The sequence below is a fragment of the Notothenia coriiceps genome, unplaced genomic scaffold (genome assembly GCF_000735185.1).
Source record: "Notothenia coriiceps isolate Sejong01 unplaced genomic scaffold, NC01 NC01_scaffold00000969, whole genome shotgun sequence".
In the NCBI taxonomy this organism is placed as follows: domain Eukaryota; kingdom Metazoa; phylum Chordata; class Actinopteri; order Perciformes; family Nototheniidae; genus Notothenia; species Notothenia coriiceps.
In genome coordinates, this window is record NW_011333670.1 from 83,109 (window position 1) to 103,772 (window position 20,664).

At 37.3% G+C, this 20,664-nt stretch overlaps 1 protein-coding gene across 1 annotated transcript; it reads left to right on the top strand.

Annotated features, from left to right (window-relative positions):
* Window positions 1-15,057: 15,057 nt before the first annotated feature.
* On the top strand, window positions 15,058-19,315 carry LOC104958153 (phospholipid hydroperoxide glutathione peroxidase, mitochondrial). The gene is given in 7 exon segments (XM_010785866.1): window positions 15,058-15,164; window positions 16,741-16,835; window positions 17,065-17,209; window positions 17,297-17,448; window positions 18,172-18,196; window positions 18,305-18,364; window positions 18,752-19,315. Coding segments are annotated over 7 exon segments (597 nt in total). The 5' UTR covers window positions 15,058-15,077; the 3' UTR covers window positions 18,785-19,315.
* Window positions 19,316-20,664: the final 1,349 nt, after the last annotated feature.

Genomic DNA, 20,664 nt, shown 5'->3' on the forward strand with positions numbered 1-20,664 from the left:
GCCAGTCCATGTAAACATTTTTTTAAAAAGCACATACTTTTAAAAGACTTAAAATTGTCAAAGCTCAAGAAATTGTGTTTTTCAAGGATGGTACAGTGGTGGTATGAATATGGAAAGCGCCACACTTTATTAATCTCACCTTGTTCTAAAATAGTGTAAACGTATAAACTTGTCGATTCCAGGCAATTGAGCTTATGAAAATTATTTACTAGATGATGCAGTTTTATAATTGTTTTAATTATATTTCTCTCTCTCTCTCTCTCTCTCACACACACACACACACACACACACACACACACACACACACACACACACACACACACACACACACACACACGCATCCACGCACATACAGTTAAGTGACTGACAGCTTTTATTGGCTTTTTAAAAAAAGTTATTCTGGTTTTAATGAGGCCTTTCACACTTCTAATCTGGTTCTTACAGTAACTACTTTTATTGACACACATACCCATGCACGTCACTGTAGCTGACCACCAGCTGATCCAATTATCACCAATCCTGAAAAAAAATGTGGGAGAACCCGTTAGTCTTCTCTGCCATTACTACCAGTGTTCCCCCCCTTCTGCAACCTTTTGCTGGCTATGGGTTTTCCCAGGCTATGTACAAGGTAAATGTAAAGATTGCAATAAGATTTGGGAGAGACACTCATAGTGTTCAGAAGAAGAATCCTATGCTGACGTTAGATTTATAACTGTTCATTGATCCAGAGAATGCAAAGCCTTATGATGTGGTTCTTATTGACGATGTACAACTCATTTGTGGTAGAAATCTGAGAGGAAATAAAGTCACTCTGGATTCACAGGTTGTCCACTGGTGTGTTGATATTATGAAATGTCATTAGGTTTGGCCTTTAACCGCTCTGCTCTGTTGATTGAATGTACTTTCTGTATTTGTCATGTCTCATAACATTTCCTCCCAGGGAGATTCAAATAGAAATCTGCGAGTTACGACACACTGTGAGTGGTTGCTATGAGCTCTTAACCGTTCGAAATCTAAAAATAATCATTGATAAACAACTGTGGCTGCCATGTTAAAGTGACATACTGTTCACTATTTTAACATTTCATATGCTCACCTAGAATCACTCTGTACCCGTCAACCACTCACATTATTGCTGGAACATAAAAACCTTTGAAAAAAGTATAAATGTTGGTCTTTTTTATTTTCTTGGTTATCAATTGAGAACTAAGGTACTGTAGTGTATAAACAGGACACAGGGTACAGCGGGTTGGCTCACCATGGATATTCTTTGGTTTCTTTATTAAAGGCCTTTAGGAAGAAATTGATCCCACATCGGAGGGAAATAGCAGCTCCATTTCCCCTTAACACATTTTTTTTTTCTCACAGTATCTGCTGGAATTGTAAACGAAATAATTGATTTCAGTACTCATTACTTGCATCGCCAATGTTGGGGGTTGAGTTCCTCTCTGAGAAACTGAAAACTCAAAGTAAATGTCATACGAAATGTCGAAGGGATTACAGCACCTACAATATTTTGCATCTGTGTTTTAGAACATTACCATTCGAGATTATCATGAGACACATAAAATACATTTTTCATAGTATTTGTTTATTGGGGGGAAAAAGTGATATTGACCAATGTTTTATCATGTGTTTTAAATCAAAAGTAATATTTTGAATAGTGATAAGAGTTCAGTGTAATCTTCATTACTGCATAAATCTAAGTATCGAATACGTTTACATTTGAACTTCTCCAGGTTTGAACATGAACATTAAATAAGCCCCTCTTTCGCTAGCTTTAAAATCAAATCAATTCATTAATAATTACAATCAAGTGCATGATTCTGACATATTTAATTTAGCATAATTACCAAATTTTCCTCCTAAATGTTTTTAGGATCAGATAAAGCTCTATGGTAGTGAGTCATGTGGATGCAAGAGGATAAGATTAAGTTAATACAAAATAAAACAAGCACCTTTTTACTCCATTACACCGTTCAGCAAAAAGTGAAGTATATGCGGCTTGATATTACTTCACTCTAAATACTTTTTTCCAGATAGCATTGCACAGAGGAAGTTGATTCTGCTGAACTATGACCTGTTTCTGAAATGTGACTCATGCTCTTTATAGAACGTAGTAGTTGACTAAATATCATCAAACTATTTGTCAAACTCTAACAATATAACCATAAACATTGGTCTGATTTTTGTCAAGTCAAGTTTAAAGTCATCCGATGTTTGTTTCGGATACATAAATAAGTCGTGTAGCATAAATCCACACCACTGGCAGATACATAGAAGTAGTGTTGTCCTAAATGCACATTAGCATGTCATGTGCTTCTTTTTCTCTGCTGACATTACTTGCTGTGGAGGATCTTGTTCATAAACCTTTTATTTGTTTCAGAGTGCAGAGAATAAACACAGTTTAATGGCAGTGTTTTGGTTGGCCCGATGCTCATTCCGCTGCCAAACTGATATCCTCTTTATGGCTCGGAGACAACCGACCCATCTGGTTAGGAGCCGGCGGGCACCGAGGTAAACATTCAGCTAATCAGAGAGTGTATACTGTGTTGTTCAGTGTTGGTCCTCGGAGTTGGGGTGATAAATGTGTTTTAGGATTATCACATACACAGACCAACAGACCAGAAGCCATGAGTGTACACAGCACTAGTAAACACCACAAACATAAAAAAAGAGGAGCCAGATGGAGAGGGGATGAAGAAGATGAAGTATGTACAAAGTGAAGAGTTGACCTGTACCATCTGTAAAACAGTTGCCTGCAGGATAAGGGAACAAGAACAAATAAAAACACACTAAAAGGAGTCATTTAATTTGATGTGCCACTCTGAGCCCATTCAACACATAAAACAGAGGTTCTCAGCTCAGTTCAAATCATTCAAATCCTCTGAAGGCAGAGCTTTTAGCAACCGCTTCTTCTCCTCATTTTAATGAAAATGCTCTTTGCCCATAACGTGTGGAACCAAATTGACAAATTGTCAGAAATGCTCATTATGTGCCTTTGAGCTTATTTAAGAGCTAACTAAAACTGTAACTTGCAAAAACCCTGACAGCATTTATTACATTTATCTGCATGGCTGAAGAGCTGCACAAAAACGATTAAGCAGAAATATTGTTGAATGGAGGAAACAAATGGCAGACCCACGTAAGTAACAAGCAAATATTCCATTTCAAATGTTAAAAAATGTTTTAGATTCCAAATGTTGTAGCTGTATTTAGTATTTGGTGTGGCGTGTTTGTCAACCATAGTATTTAGTTGTTTTATTAGCCTATGAAAGTAACTCAGCTTAGACCAGGGACTTTGTGTACATGTTGTGAACATATGCAGTTCCATTTCCAGTACACGACTATCCTCAGTAAACATAAAGTAAGCACAACTTAAACGTATCAGCTGCCAATTCAATAATTCTTATCCCCATCCTTCAGTCACAGCAGACTTAACAATGCTCACAAACATACATTGAACTCTTCCAGTGTGGAAGAATTAACACACCACCAAATAGGCCTATACCAAACCTAATCTCTGTTTATACAGTATACCATATGCCTACAGTTTATATGAGATCCCTCATATGGAGCAATCACATATGCCACATTCTGAATGACATTCTGTGAGTCGTTTGTTATAGACCTGTGATATTTCATCCGCCACACAAGAACAGTGCGTTCACCTGCAACTGCTGCTCTCATTTGTGTCTTTGGCTGTTCCAGATGTGTTAAAGGTCACCTATTATGCAAAATCCACTTTTTCATGTCTTTTATACATCAACATGTGTCCCCTCTGTATAAAGAGATTCTAAAAGTTTCAGGAAAAAAATATTCTCTCTCTTTTTCTCCTGGTCCATTTATATAAAAACCTGTCTGAAAATGAGCTGATCAGATTTTGGCTACTTTATGATGTCATAACGATTTTTTGGCTTGTGTAACCATTAGCCAATCAGCAACCAAGGTAACCCCCCCCCCCCTATCACCTGAATCTCCTCCTAGAGAATGGGTGATCTGGTATTTGGAGCCAAACACTTTTCCATGTGGCAAAATATGGCAAGTTTGTTTCCCATTTTTGTATTTCCTGAAACAAAAATTCTTCTCTGATGTCTGTGCAATGTTTTTGTAATATAAATGTAGCATTAATCCCAGTATTTATTTCTTAAATACAGAAACTCTTATAAAGTAGCAGCATTCTACATTTATTGTAGCATATGACATACCTCATGTTGCATCTGATTTTGCAACAGGCACGGCCAAATGGGGACATTGCCTATGCAAAGCGCCTCAGGTTGTGAATCAGTTATATCCATCAGTTAAATCTTTACAGCTTAGGCTAAAAAATGTCTATGTGTATCATGTTTCAATGTTGGAACTAAACTTAAACTGTGAGCATAAACAAAACTAAATCCTTTGTACAGAAAATGTGTTCTAGTCAATTAGTTACCAACATAATTGAAGTCATGCCAAGGCACGTTTTTACAGGACAATATAATATGTAACTATTCTGTCCCTCTGTTGTCCGATAATGTACTTTTTCAATGTCACAAATTATATGTGCTTTTGTATTGCATCCTTCAATTACATGGCTACTTCTTGCTAAACTCCGCCTGCCTTTCTTCTCGTCCGTGAGCGTTTTGCGAGAACATTTTCTCCATCCCTTGTTACGGCGTGGCATTTTGACAAGTGGCTTACAGTCAAATCTGTCAACGGCAGCATGATGAATCCTTACACAATATGCTGGCAATGAACAGTGTCTCTTCGACAGACTGAGAGAAAAGAAGGGACAACCAAATGGTACGTTTTATATTTTTGACAAGAGGCTAACACAACAGCCTGAGTTCATCACAGATACAAATAAATCAATGAATGAATCATGGCAGACAAGAAAAGCTTGATTAGTTCCACAATCAACAGATGTCAATACTTCTTGAAACTATTGACTCCATTACCTCTTCCTGGAGTCTTACCATCTCCTTAAGCAACGAAAAGACAAGTAAAGCATTTTTAATTGTCTGATTACGTAGTGTTTTTGACATAACACAGAGTTCAGTTAGGAAATCAAATACTTTGGAAAAGAGACAAATACAAATGGGGGCAGTGTAGCATTTAATTGGGGGACAATTTGTCTGTGGCTGCAGTTTCTTTGTTGTTTTTCTCATGAAAATATTTAGTCGTGTGTGTGTATAGCCTATTTTTTATTCTCTCTCTGCTGCAGAAAATACATCCCACTGCCTCTGAATGTGTTGTTCAGTTTCAACCCAAAGCCCAAGGGGAGAAGAACGGAGTAGCGGGAATAAAGTACTTTGCTAATAGGAGGAATTAAATGAAACAAGGAACCCTTAAGGCTCCTTTGTGTAGTCTCTCTCTTGAGTCAATACACCCTGAACAAAATGTTTATAAGGGCAACATGTGGATGACTCATTGCCCTGCATCACCATGAAAATGTGAATGATTGCTTCTTACGTGGTGAAAGGTAAAAGGGGCTGCTCTCCGGAACTAAAATCTATAATTGGTGGCTATTGGAAAGTCATGACACACATTGGCTATTGTTACATTAGAAGTCAATCTCAGTCAGGTCATGTTAGAATAAAAGAACTTCCATTTCGTACATCTTTACTTATTATACCTATAAATTAACTACCTTCACTGCTATACAAGAACACTTCTATCTTTTTATTGACATGTCTTCTACACATTTCCCTAATTAGCGAGGATGCTAACTTTTTGTGGCAGTTTTTATCTTCCTCATGCGCCTTATTAGCCCCTGCAGTTTTTGAATCATGAAATGGTCATTTAAGACTCCTTTCAGAATTATTTCACAGTCATTCAGAAACATAGCCAGAGACAGCCATAGCTACTATGAATTTAGAGTGGTGAACCTTCTCACCATTAACCGAGGGGGAGAAGGCAAGCTTAGCAGCCATAAGTAAGGGAGTTAGGGGATTGTTAAAATGTCCTCCCACCATAGGGAGCTATAGTATTGAAAGAAGCCATTTTGTCTGATGTGAAGAAGCGTGATAAAACCCTGTAAACCATCTCACTGGCATGCCCCGTCAGCACACAGAGGATTCGCCTTGTTACAGTGTGCGTGATGTAACGGTGAGAAATGTGACATCTGTCTTATTATGAGATGCTGTAAGCTTGAAGAAATCCTTTGGAGAACAATTATGTCAAGAGAAATCTACAGATAGTTGACACAACTTGCCTGGCTTTGACTGCATTGTATTTCTGGCTTGCTGTACGGGCTTACTTCCAAATGAATTAGTGTTTGTTTTTACATGAATCACCAATGCAAAATTATTATGACTTAAAAACAAGCGTGAACACTCATGACCAGCACGGCCCCTGCTATCTTGCGAACAGACTTCATATAAAAGATCAGCTTACTCACTGCTGTTTTTTAATTTCTTGGACCACCAAAGGTGCTCACAATGGCATCATTGTGGTGCAATAAAGGAGACAATAACAGTTCACATTTAGCAAGGGTTTATTTGTATCGTTAACACTCCCACAAACTACAGTTGGAGACTTACCAGCCTCCAGATAGTTGGAAACAGGTGCCAACTAACTTGGATGTCATTAGAAATCCATTGTCCTTCTGTTTAATCTGAATAAACAAATACAATTAACACTTTATAACAGTTTGAAAGCATAGAAAGCTTGGATATACAGATTGAAACAACCTGTTGTTCTGCCAATGATCAGTTATGAGCCAATAAAGGATGGACTTCAATGGGACAGCCACCCACACAGTTCCCTCAGCGATTATCACCAAATATACTTACTCAAATACACCTTTATTACATTTACAGGTATATGCCTTCACACACATATGGTGTAGGGATATGTAACCCCAAGAAAAAGGTAGTGAGTCTCTCTCTGTTGCTAAAGCAACGATGAAATGTCATGCTCATATACAGCCCACTGAACTGAAACTGAGGGGGAAAGAGAGGGAGATCACATTTACATCCATAGAATCCACTGTGTCTGTTCAAACCTGACATTCTCAAGGGCTTCTCCTCCAGAAAACTCCAATCCTTTCTAGTATTTTGTCTTTTGTAAACTTTGGACATTACTGAAAAAGAAGAGTATTGATTAGCAAACATTTCAAAGTCTGACAATACAGTGAAAGGTCTGTTTCAGTGTATGTACTTGTAATTGCTCAATGTGATGAAACTTCCTGTCATACAATTATCCCTTCAATCAGGTGTATTTATAGCATGGCATATATGCAGCCTTAGTTGGTTATGCTTCATAGCCACAGGAGTGTGTAATTACCATAGACTGTGTTAATTACTCACAACGGTATGGGTTTGATAGTTTCCTCCTTTCAGTCTGAGCTAAGCTGACGACAAGTCTCAGAAATGTCTTTCGTATCAAATCACAACAAAGGTATGAGGATAAAACACATATTGGCTCATTGTGATTACGGAAATAGAGAATTGTTGTTCTGTATGAACTTCAATCTCTCTTTGTGATAACAATGATGCTGAACAGCAAAGGTGGTAAAGAACAAACACTTTTTTAATCAAGTGCAATACAGCGTGGGTACTGCAGTAATTGAAACTTCAATAATGTCCAATAAAAAAGTGTTTTACCAACACACACAAAAAATATTTAAAATGTGGATTTGAATAAAAAACAGGATAACATTTTGTTACAGCACACCACATGCATTATGTAATTAGCTCCCTTAATAATAATGCATTATCCACCACTGTGTTGTAATGTGTGGAATATACGCACTGCTTCTATCAAGGTACTAGCTTTTTTCTGTCCTTATCTTCCCGTCACATTGAGAATCCTTTAAAAAGGCTTTAGGATCTCTAAGCCACAAAATGATAAGTCAATGGAGGTTATATGCTGAAAAAGGCCTCAAGGGTCTTTTTGATATTTACCAAGTTAATTCCTTTAGGAATATCCGGAAAGGTCTTTAGAAGATTGCAAAGGGGATGAATCGAGGTGAGGAGATGACTTTTTCCTGCCATGCAATGTGTCAGTATCTCGTGCGAAGAACCCAGACTATTATCTAGAACAAAAACAAGTTAAACGGCTTCTTTATTGCATTTATCAGTTGTTTTTTTCAATCTTACATATACGTATTAATGCTTTGTCGTTTTTGCAGAGCCAGTCGATGCAAGCAATAACAAAGGCAGATATGACCAACAGTGTTATATATCATTCTTACAGAAATGCTGGTGAAACACAAACTAATTCAGTTTATTTGTTTGTATTTGTGCGCTTGTGCAAATGAATTGTATAGTTAAGGAGGAGGAACCATTACACATAACCTAATTTGCTTGCAGGAAGGACAGGAAACACAGCAGGATGTAGACCCCAAAGAGATAAAGTGTGAAAGGGGAGGGAGAAGAAAAGAAAGATGCAGGGGTAGACATAATTAGAAGAAGAAAAACAGAGAGACATTAAAGAGGAATGCCTCTTCTGAAGACAGCTGCTGAGTATTGCTGTGAAGCAGGTGAACAGATGTATCTTTCTGATATTTCTAAAAACACTCATCACATCTTTTTTGAAAGTACATGTAGCAAAGGTGTCGTCCTGCGATTGCCAGCATTACATCATTCAACTTTAAAGAGTGACATAAATACTAACAAGTACATTCAGTTTTTTTTCTCTGGCATAACTCATGTTCCTCATCTCTCCGGAGAACACAACCTTAGTGAGTAGCCATATTCATATGTTCATTTACTTTTATGAAATAGATGCAGCTACTGTTTTTTGAGTCAATTCTCCATAACAAGGTGTTTCGGAGCTACTATTCTGCTGGAGCTTGTTCCAGTCATTTTCATGTCATTGTGTGAATGTGAGCAGACTGATCCATAAGGAGATCTATAAACAGCCGCCTTCCCCTTTGCCAAGTTAGTAATCAAACACATTTGAGCATAGTCTTTCAGCTACTGCTTCCTTGAAATGTTGTCAAAAACATCCACAGGATCACAGATAAGTTAAAGCAGAACCTTTTCACATACTTTTAACGTTTTTCTTTCCTGTCAGGTCTTTTTCACTCCATGACAGATTAAAATTGAATATGGTTATTGTGAAATGTTCTCTGGGAAAGCCATACCATCGCTCAGGCACAAGCAGACTTCCTCCAGAAGTACTCCAGTTTCTTTACTGTTCCACTTGGAAATGTCCTCAATTTAAAAGATCACCAAATGTTTTAGTCACACATAGCCCATGCTGAAAAACATGCGTTCTAAAATATTACGAATAACAAAAAGTAAATATTGCTTTGAGGGGATGCAATACAAGCCATTATGTCCCAATTGGTTTCCTCCTCTCTGTACCGTGTTAAACTCCAAGCCTTCTCATAAATTACTCTCAGGAAAATAAGCATAGATGAAGGATCGATTCCACTCTGTTTTTTAACCATGTAGAAGTATAGCAAAGGAGGTGATTAGCCTAGCTTAGCATAAAGAGTGAACAGCATGCCTGGCTGGCTCAAAAGTTCAATAAAACGCCTACCAACACTTCCTAAGTGGTATGTCCACAGTAACATGAGTACTATTGATTTTCTCTTTCAGTGAAAAAACAAACAAGTTATTTTAGTCATTTAAAAGACCATGCCACTGCTATTTGGCATTGTGTGTGTGGTGGTGATTTACAGCACATGCCATATAACTGCCATGGGTTCTTTCAGGCCTTGTGAGCTTTGTTGCATTTCATACTGAAGTCAGCTGTGCCTAGGATCAAGTCCTGGTTGACATCACAATGCCATCCCAGTTTTTTGCACTCTGATTCACCCTAAAGATGTGTATTTTCTCATGTGTATTCTTATGAATATTGTATCTCCCATTCAAAAAAAGTACTAATTGCAGCTGTCAACACAAGCTCCTTCCTAATTATTAGGGTTTAATAAACTATACCTGCTCTCTACCAGATGTAAAACTTTCTGAAACAGTTGAAGAGTTCTGTTCTTGTTTCAACAGAACACATGATATATTGTCTAAAGTTTATTTTTCTGTTTGTGACCGCAATATTCTTAACGCATGTTGAGGTTTCCCAAAAAGCTAAAATATAGTCTTCTATTTATTTAAGGTTCAAATGGTTACAAGCAGTTCAGGCAGTGCCGGTTTGGATTTAAGAGCTATGGGGGAAGGATGTAGTGAGCTGCCAATTGCCTGTCAGCCAAACCCTGAAGCTTTGAACACAAGGCGTGCCTGGTCTTACTTGCGTTACTCAATGAGGATGGAGGGATAAGGAGGCTGATCTGGACTATTGAGACGCAGTCATGGGAAACAGACTGCAGAATCTGTTGCCTTGCCAACCAAGCCCCTCAGAGTTTAAGGGTTAAATGTAAAATAATCTCTGCCAATGCAAATATAGTTTGCCATCTGTTTTCATTACACTCTAAGTTTCATATTCTAAAACATGCAATAATGTGGTAGGTGTTCAAATCAGTGTTTTTGTCAGCATGATGCTTATTTGATTTTGATGTGAGAGCAATAATGCATATCCGGATATTAATGAGACCATCCGTGTGTCTCTTGAGGCGTTGAGATATTATAGCAGGCATAGGCTCCTCCTAGCACATCTGTTATTGCCATCACAGCAGGTAAAATATGTTATTAACATCTGTTCATTCCACCTATGCACATATTTATATAATAATACAATTGAGTCTTCTGTACAATATTTATTTTAACATTCTGTTTTATATTATTCTACTGTATGTGTTAAATATATTCTATTCATACATCTTATTTGCAATCATTTGTCACTTGCACTATTGTATTTCTTTATTCTTTTATTTATAGCTACTGTGCATAAAGCCTTTGAATCTTTGCAAAAAAGTTCAGGTTGTTCTGAAATAGTATAGATTGCACTCAATGTTGATGTGCTGATTGTAACTGTAATGTTATATGAGTCATTCCTCTTTAGTAAACAAGTTAATGGCAATAACCACCTCCAGCCTAGAGTATGCCACAAAGCAGTAATTCTTAAATAAAGAAAACATATATTTTTCTCCCGGCCAGTGGTCCAATGCAGCTTGTGCCAATTTGAATTCTGCTTTGAAATAGAAAATACTGATAAAGTGTTGTGGTCAATTTAATTTCTTTCTCTGACTATTAATCTCCAGCTGAGCTGACGGAGATAGGGGAAGGCAAGAAAACAGCAAAGTTGTTGCTAAGGAACAGTAAGAAATAACCCTAACTTATCTTGAAGCATCTGATATCTCACATGGTGTGCATAGCTCCGTATGTGCGTGTTTGTGTGGGGGGGGGGTGGTCGGGAGTCAGGTTTAGCAGAGGTTGTTCCTAGGCAACTGTTGTTGTTTATTGTTGTTTTTTGAATATTAAACTAGATGTTTTTCTGTGTTTTCCATGTGTTCCTATTCATTATAGCCGGCCTCTTCACAAATACACGTTCTCATCATTTAAACCGGGTTAACTGACTCTGGTGTATGACCCGTCATAACTCTTTGATTGAAAAAAATGAAAATAAACAATGAAGCTTTCTGCCATCCGGAACAGGTCCATACGTTCATTATAGCAGGATGAATGTGCAGCAATTTCCAGTGAAACAAATAGAGAAGTATAACCTGTCCTGTAAGCAGACTTTCTTATCAATAATACACTTTACCAGCTGGAGGGAAAAAAGAACACGTACACTCTCAACCCCTCGTGTTTCCTCTCCTCATTGTTGTCCCAAACTTATGTGTGCAATTATTATAAAAAGATTTAAAGGTAAGTATGCTTTGCCAATGCTGCGTTCACATCGGACGCGATGCGATGTTTGAGGGCGGCGCGATTACATGTAAAGTCAATGCAGAGACGCGGATGCCTGCATGCATGACGTGATGTTTGCACCAGGTTTGCACACATTACCTGAAACAGCTGTTGGCTTGCTGGGCAGCACTGCCACAGGTGGGGTGAGTTCATTAAATTACAACAAGTCAGCTGTGTTAAAGTAAACAAACAAACAAGTAAATAAACCTTTTTCCTTGGGATTTCAAGTCATATCAGACCTGTTGTACAGTTTTTCACAAAAGGGTGTCATGCATCAGTTTGAAATGTCATCTTGTGACCTTATTAGCCTCATCATTTGAATAAAAGCAAAACACGACTTGTGTGAGTGTGTGCATTAATGTGTGTGTGTGTGTGTGTGTGTGTGTGTGTGTGTGTGTGTGTGTGTGTGTGTGTGTGTGTGTGTGTGTGTGTGTGTGTGTGTGTGTGTGTGTGTGCAACAGGTGCACATACATTTTAATATTATTTCAGGCTATTTGTACAGCCTAAACAATTATTTAAGTACAGCTACAGTAAGTGGAAAAAAACACTACTTTACCACAGCAACGAAGTACTGAGTCTGCCTTCTACCACACACACACACACACACACACACACACACACACACACACACACACACACACACACACACACACACACACACACACACACACACACACACACACACACACACATTCACTCTTTTGCAGCAGAACCCCTTTCGTATGATTTTTAATTGGCCATATGTGAGGTGTTTAATTAGGGGCTTTGAACTGGATGTTTCAGGTGGAAACCTGTGGCAGTTTCTGTGTTTTGTCAAACCCTAATTAAAAGCCTCTTCCTTGGAAGACATAGCATCCACATCACCCGAGCACACTAACTGTGCCTGCCAGCATGCATAATGTGTGTGATAGAGGACAGACGACCACATTTTTCTACTAACAAGCAGCTTCCATTTAATTATCAAAGGTAGTCGCTGGCCTAGCTGACCCAGGCAATGCAGTGCAGAGCAGCTTATCAACCTCAGCGATGATATATAATAACAAGTAAAATTGAACAAACCCAACACATGTATATCAATAGTTTTATGCTCAAATACTTTGATAATTAATCTTGAGGCATTTCATACAAAAGAATTATATGATGTTATTTAGTGTCTGTCATTGTATAGCTTTTCTAATTTCCTCGGAATATTGATTGATCAAATGATTCACAGTCATAGCTTTTTAGTTCCTGTACAATGTTGCTTTATATCAAACACTTAAACAGTCTGGATGAATTGTGTACACCAGTGACAACAACTACAAGAAGTAAAATAAGATATTAAATTGTATCCACACAGGAGTAATAGGTGGGAGGCACCAATTACTTATTTATTTATCCATTCTAAATATTAGAAATTGCCTTTCTAAATGTACCAACTGATCTCCTGTTGCTTTACATGTTTGAGTGATCCCTTAGGATTACATCCAATTAAAGAAGCAAAATGCTGTTCATGGGGACTTTAATTGAGGTATCAGTCTGACATCAGAACAATGTAGTTTATTTCTAAGCAACGCCTCAGAACAAGGACATGAACATGAATTTGTCCTTGGCCCAGTTTAAGTGTAATCAAAAGAAGAAAAAAAATGCTTTGGTTTTGATGGTTTTTAATGTGAAAGGATGTAAAAGAATGTGCAAAAGGAAAAAGCACAAATCCTTACACTAGTTTCACTTTATAGGGCCTTCATAAAAAACACATATCCAATGCAACATGTGCATAGTCTATCTTCTCATAAAAATCAACTCCATACATTACAGATCTTTCTAAAATCATTATCTCGCCCTTTCTCGACTTTGTTTTGTTTAAGAATATAATTCTGTCCTACAGTTAGATGGTGCCCTCTGTTGGAAGAAGAACTAAACAACAGCTTTTCTGCATTTTAAAACCAAACCCTGTCAGATTCCAACTACAGTAAAACTATTATTATTATAAATACTTACTTTTGACACATCAGTAGCATATAATATACTCAACCTTTACACCAATAAAAAATATTGCTTCTACATATGCTTATGTGCACATATGTACTGAGCCATAAGGGTGAACTTGCAGCAACAAATGATAGAGTATTTAATTTCCTACTGGGTAGGGAGAATAAACACATGTGCGGGGTAACTGTACATCCATTCCTCTCAGCCTCTCTTTCTCCACCAGGCTCATTAAAGCCAGTCACAATCTCCCTTAATACAGGCTCCACATCTCCAGATTAGGGTTTGATCAACATTTGTTTGGCATTAGCAACATTTTATTGTCACATTAACCTTGCTTATCTCCTTTCACACACACTTTTAGCTGGTTTGTGACAGATCAGTGAATGCATTTTTCTAATTCTAGAGCAGATACAGATGAATATGAGTTTGTATACGCCTGCTTTTTGTTGTAGTCCAATGTTTCAAAGAAACTGATGCTTCCCCATCGCAAAAACATGTTTAGGCACGAAAGTGTTATAATTCCAAAGTGATCCTATGAGATTGTCCCTCCTCAGTGAGCGATTAACACCAACATCACACAATCCTTTTGCTTAAAGCTCCAAAAACAAAGATATTCAAAGTTGGTAACTAGCTGAGGACTTTAGTGGAGAATGTTGTAATAGCTAAAAAGCAAGATACTTCCCTCAGGAGCGGAGAGCAAATAAGACAACTAAAAGTAAATTCATTTTGGACCTGCATTTGCCCAAACGTTTTATGTAACTATTAGGGTGGGAACATGAATGATGACACAATTTGGCAAAAGAGCGACAAATAGCAGTGGTGTCTGCCGTTTTCAAATACTGTTTTTTCTACTGTGGCCACTTTGTATTGTTATTTTTCATGTTTGCACTTTAAATTTGCAAAAGTAAAACGTTTATTTGTCAATAAAAACTTTAATCATGAAAATGAATTCAGATTTAGTCTATGTATGATTCTTTCAGCTCAAAAATCATGTAATGCAGCTCTCCCCTATATGAAAGTACATAAAACGCTTTTCATTTTAAAAAGTATATGTATCGGTATCGGCGATACTGGCCCTGAAATACTTGGTATCGGATCGAATCCAGATGTTGTAGTATCGCCCACCCCTAAGAGATGTAGTTCATTGAGGGTTTCACATAAAAAATGTTGTTACTTCACAGTTTTACGACACATTTTTGTAGTCTTGCAAAATTATCTTTTAAATTGACAAACATCATATGTGTAATTCGTGGCACAATTCAAACGGGATCAAAAGACTTCAATAAATAATTTTTCCGAAATAAGGTCACATGGAGGTCCACCGGAAGGGGAGGGCAGTGCGTCACTCGGTGGGCGGTGCTAACAGATCACATGACAAAGGTCTCAGCGGAAATGTGGCTGTACAAATCTACACTTTTGTTAGGTTTGTTAGGAAGCAGAGGAGTAGTGAGAAGCATGGTAAGTGTATGGATCATAATAAAATATGTCTATCTCTGTTCCTGCTATGTCTAAAAAACATGTATGTGTCCGCTTCTGCTTGTACGCTGAACGTAGGTCAGACTTATCGTTTCTATTTTTAAATGCGGTGTAACGGAAAAATGGGTCCGATGTTGACGCAGCCACTAAAGCTAGGGTCGTGAGGAAGCCTCAAGCTAATGTAAGGAAGGGATTTGTCAATAGGGTTTGTAACTAACGGTTTACTGCTACAGACACGCGGAGCAGCTGAATCGCCTCACATTTCTCGGTTTTTCTGTTATGAAAGCGTCACTGTTATCAGCTAGCTGGTTGTACTGCGTTCAATCAATACGGTGTAATAAAGCGTGAAAGGATAACGATGCTGTTCAAATTGCCAATAATCCGTGGCATTGTGGCAACAGTCTTGGTTGATCTTAATGTATGTGATCAGGAGAAGCATTATGTGCTATGCTTTCATTCCCTCGATTTTAACAATTTTAACAAAAGCATAATGGCTAATTAAATAACATTCAGTGGTGTTAAGTGTATACTCAAGTACTGCACCTAAGTACAATTTTTTTTTTTTGAGCGACTTGGACTTTACTTGGTATCTCGAAGAGTATTTCTATATAATGCTACTTTGTACTTGTACTCCACTACAATTCAGACATAAATCGTGTACTTTTACTCCAATAGCCTACATGTATTGAATACCTTAAGTTACTTTTCAGATTTGCAGGTTAATTAAATATAAACAACACTTAAATAAGACTTTAGCTACAGCTGGAGTAAATTCACAAGCTACCCTGCCGTATACAAAGTAATTTAAACTAGCTGCACCTTTACCAGCTTTGATAACACTTTAATACATCAATAATTATAATCAAAACATATGATAGCCTATGTATTTTTCTCAAACGGTCCGATCTGCATGAGTACTTAGACTTTTGTACTTGAGTAACATTTTGATTGCAGGACTTCTAATTGCAACAAAGTATTCCATACACTCTAGTTCTTTTACTTAAGTACAAGATCTGAGTACTTTTTCCCCCTCTGATAACATTACTAGATCCTTTAATATTTCTAATATGGTATGTTGCTAGACATGGATGAAGGTCTCTTAATAATAATAATGCATTACATTTTTTATTAGAGCGTGTTGCGACCTGGCTAAGAAGGCCACAACAAAAAGGGGACACAACACATTAACGGGTATAAAAAGGTGTTTATTTTTCACAAACACGTCAAGATAGACACTGGGTTTACTCCTCAGAGCCGGTCGCCTGCAGGAGAAAGCAGAGAGCCCCTAGATAGGAGCAGACACCAGACCCAGGTGCCCTGAATCACCGCAATCACTGGATCCAATGCAGCACAGACGGAACAGTCTTGTCTTGACTTGCATTAGCTTGACTTGTCTTTCAGAATTTGTGAGTCATCTTGTTGATTTCTTAGTCCTGAACTTAGTTTTGCCCTTTGGTTTACTTCAATGGACTTTAGCCCCGAACAACCCTACTATAAGATGTCTTGCTTAATCATACACTCTAACCTTATATAATCTCTATTCTTCCCCTCCATGCAGTGTGCTCAGGTGGGAGATTGGCAGTCTGCCAAGTCCATCTATGAATTCTCTGCCAATGATATTGATGGCAATGAGGAGTCTCTTGAAAAATACAGGTGAAATAAACACATCATTTCATGTGTTCTTGTGGTTTAATAAAGGAAAGGAATTGATTACTTTAATAGAGTTTAAATTCACAGCAGTATGGTGTGGAATATTTCTTGTCATGGAACAAAATAAATAATTAACATCCTAAATTGGGATCAATAAATGATCTAACTATAGCAGTAGTTTGCAGGAAACTTTTCTAATTTCAAACTTTATTTTGTTTTTTTCTTCTGTCAGAGGATACGTTTGCATCGTTGTAAATGTTGCCTCTAAATGAGGAAAGACCAAGGTAAACTACACTCAGCTAGCGGAAATGCACGTCCGCTTCGCTGAGAAAGGTTTACGCATCATGGGCTTCCCCTGCAACCAGTTTGGAGGACAGGTAATTAAAAAAACATTTGAAAAAGGGCTTCATATTTATAACTTATATGTAAACTTTACTAACACATTTTCTTTTTGTTCAATCCAGGAGCCAGGGACTGACGCAGATATTAAAGAGTTTGCCAAAGGTTACAATGCCGAGTTTGACCTCTTCAGTAAGATTGAGGTGAATGGAGACAAGGCTCACCCTCTTTGGAAGTGGATGAAGGCACAGCCCAAAGGCAAGGGAACCCTGGGAAAGTGAGTTATTGTCTTATCTTTCTGTTTGCTTTAGAGCTATGACCCATAAGTGAAATGTCTTAGAAGTGTGGCCACATTTTATCTCTAAAAGTTGGGAGATGTATGGAGATACAAGTGGTATTTAGATACATTTGATATCATTTGCAATTGTTTTATTGTAAGAATAAAGTTCTTCTCTTTTCACATGCACCCTTATTTCTTCATTGCACTACTTCTTCTTTGTTTCTCATTCGCTCTGGCTGGGGTTGTAAAGAGTTTTTCACAGCATCGAAGAGATTGTTCTATCATGGTCATCTTATTAAAAGAATAACTGTGCGCCAGTATTAAAAAGGGAATTTAACTACTCACTTGCTACAATATTTATATCATTTGTGTTATAAATAACGTAGCCTTATAATCTATATTCCATCCATGTAAGCTTAAAAAGTGGTGATTTGTCACAAAATCTACACATGCACCTGCTTGCTGACTGAGCATAAAGCAGTGCATTTCACCATATACTGGGAAAATACATATAACTTACTGAGCATATAAATGGTATCGGGACAGCAGCAAAGTAGAACATGCTGCAGGAGTGGCTTGAGAAGTTATCTGAATTAAATTAAGAACTATCGTCCCTTGAAACTGGTCACTCTTGTAATCCATTTTAACCGACTTTGACTGAGGAATTGTTCCATTGGGGCTATAACGGTGTTGTAATACTTTTTCTCTCTTGCTTCACAGTAACATCAAATGGAATTTCACAAAGGTAATTGGTTAATGCAGTTAGCACTTTATTTTTAAAATGCATCTTCATTGATCCTCAACTACATTAAAAATACACGTGCTTATCCTTTGATATCTTATCCCTTAACAGTTTCTGATAAACAAAGAAGGACAAGTGGTGAAGAGATATGGGCCGACAGATGATCCCAGCGTAAGTGGCAGTCACTGCTTTTCAAAACATTTGTATTTTAATGTAGTTTTAATATATTTCCAAAGGAACCATATAATCATTTGAATTTAAGGTTTATTCAAGTTTCTTCTTTTTTTTTAAGAACTTGAATAAAGTTATTTATAGCTCCAAATAAAACACGGTTTAATTTAATGCAAAGTGTAACAGTGGGACCAATTTCTTGCATTTGCCATTCATTTGATTGATAGTTAGTTATTTGTATTTTTAGATCTTACGTATATGCTTGAAGAAGACTGTAAAAAGGGAATGTTATTTTGCATTTGAAGTGAACAATGTATATATTTCCATGGGGCCATTCCCCATTTGCCCTCTTGGTTATAGTAAAGGTCTACTTATTTCTCTTTGCAGGTGGTGGAGAAGGACCTGCCAACGTACCTGTAATACTACTGTCTCCTCTTTGTTTGTTTGACTCCTGACCTCTCCCATGGTCTTTGGGGTATTGGTGTGTGTGTGTGTCTGGACCAGTGACGGCCTGTCTGTAAACCCAACATTGGGGAGGGCAGGCCTGATGAACAAAACGTGCAACTAACCCCCAGAACACACGCCCACCAGACCCAGAGGACCATATGAAAGAAACATTCACTAGCTTTGCAAAGTAGAGACCCTTCACATCTTGCTCAATATTCAGCCATTCCCTTTCCCAATGCAAACACCAACTAGTCCTTTGTCAATGTTAAGTTACAAGTATGCCTGTATGTCAATGTCAGTTTTATGTCAGGACAACAGACGCCATATATCGTTTTTTTTACACAACTCTCTGGAAAGCTACTGATATTATTTGCACTTAACTTGCCGAAGGGCCCATTATTGTATCTGTAACTCATGACTAATTATGTGATGAAGCTGGGAAATAAATGCTGTCCAGGACATTCATTTCTCAATTGAAAAATGAATGCTTACCTGCTTACCTACTGGCTTTGTCAATGGTATGTTTATTATATAACTATGAATAGCTTTCATCTCATGTGACTCCAAATCAATGCAGCATCGTATTACTACAATGGACAAGTAGATTTGAATTTTTCTTCACCTTCTATTTCATGTGAAGATCTTAATTTTGTTTACATTTAATGTTCTTGGTTCTCTTCAACAGCTTTGATGTGAAGTGATCTGATAACTCCAATTTGAAGAACAAATTGCAGTAGTATATCATCAATGCAGAATTGTATAACTACACTGGACAAATAGGACACATCTCTTCCTTATTGGACTTTATTCTACCTTTTTTGGATAAATATATATATTTATAATTGGGAGAATGTGTTATTTCCAAATTATGTGCCCTTATTACTCCAAATCAATGCATTCTATAACTACACTGGATAAGTAGGACACCTTTCTTTTGATAGGATTTGAGCTTCTTCCATTTTATGTAAATATCTTTATGGACAAATCTGCAGGCTTTAATAGAAAGGTCTCAATTATTTTTAAAGTAGCATCCATGTTATGTGACCTTATTACTCTAATTGCAGGATTGCATTGCTACATTGGACATGCATGACACACCTCATTGTATGAATATTGTTCTGAAAGTTCTGCATTTTTTAAAAATAGTTTCCAAGTCATGTAAACCATTTATTTTCTCCAAATCATTGCAGCAATGTACTGTGGAAAATATAAAAAAAATACTTAATTTTCATAGAAATAAATGGTAGAATCCCTAAAATCCAATAAAAGTAGGGGTGTATTGCAGTGTAGCAATATCACTGGGTGACACACATAGTACAGGAGCTATTGAAAAAAAGGAAAGATTTCTATTCAAATATTTTGTTTAATCAATTGTGTAAATAATAACATTAGCAATCAAAAAGGACAAATACATTGTTTTTTTTAACTAAAGGCGAAGTGGCATGTTAGCACAAAGGGATTGAAAACTACTTTCGTTTTGTGTAATTTGAATGTATTTATTGACGGTCCCCTAAATTAAAGCCTGTGGTTAAGATTAAGAGCGAGGGCTTGGATATTAACCTACTAACGTCCTCTTACTGCTGACCGTTTGTGAAACTAAATAGGAAACCCGGAGTGAATATATGTAAAATGTCCAACCTAATACCAACATCACGCGGTGGAGTTTTTAATGTTTTCATGACTGTTTTAGTCATGTTATTATCTCGAAGCGGAAATAAGATTCCAAACACTTCTGGAGATTGTCCAATAACAATTACAATGAAATACATGTCGTCTTTTTCCCATAACAATCACAATAGTCGACGTTAGATGATTATACCTCCACAATGATGGTTAGTTTTGGCAGCTTAGTA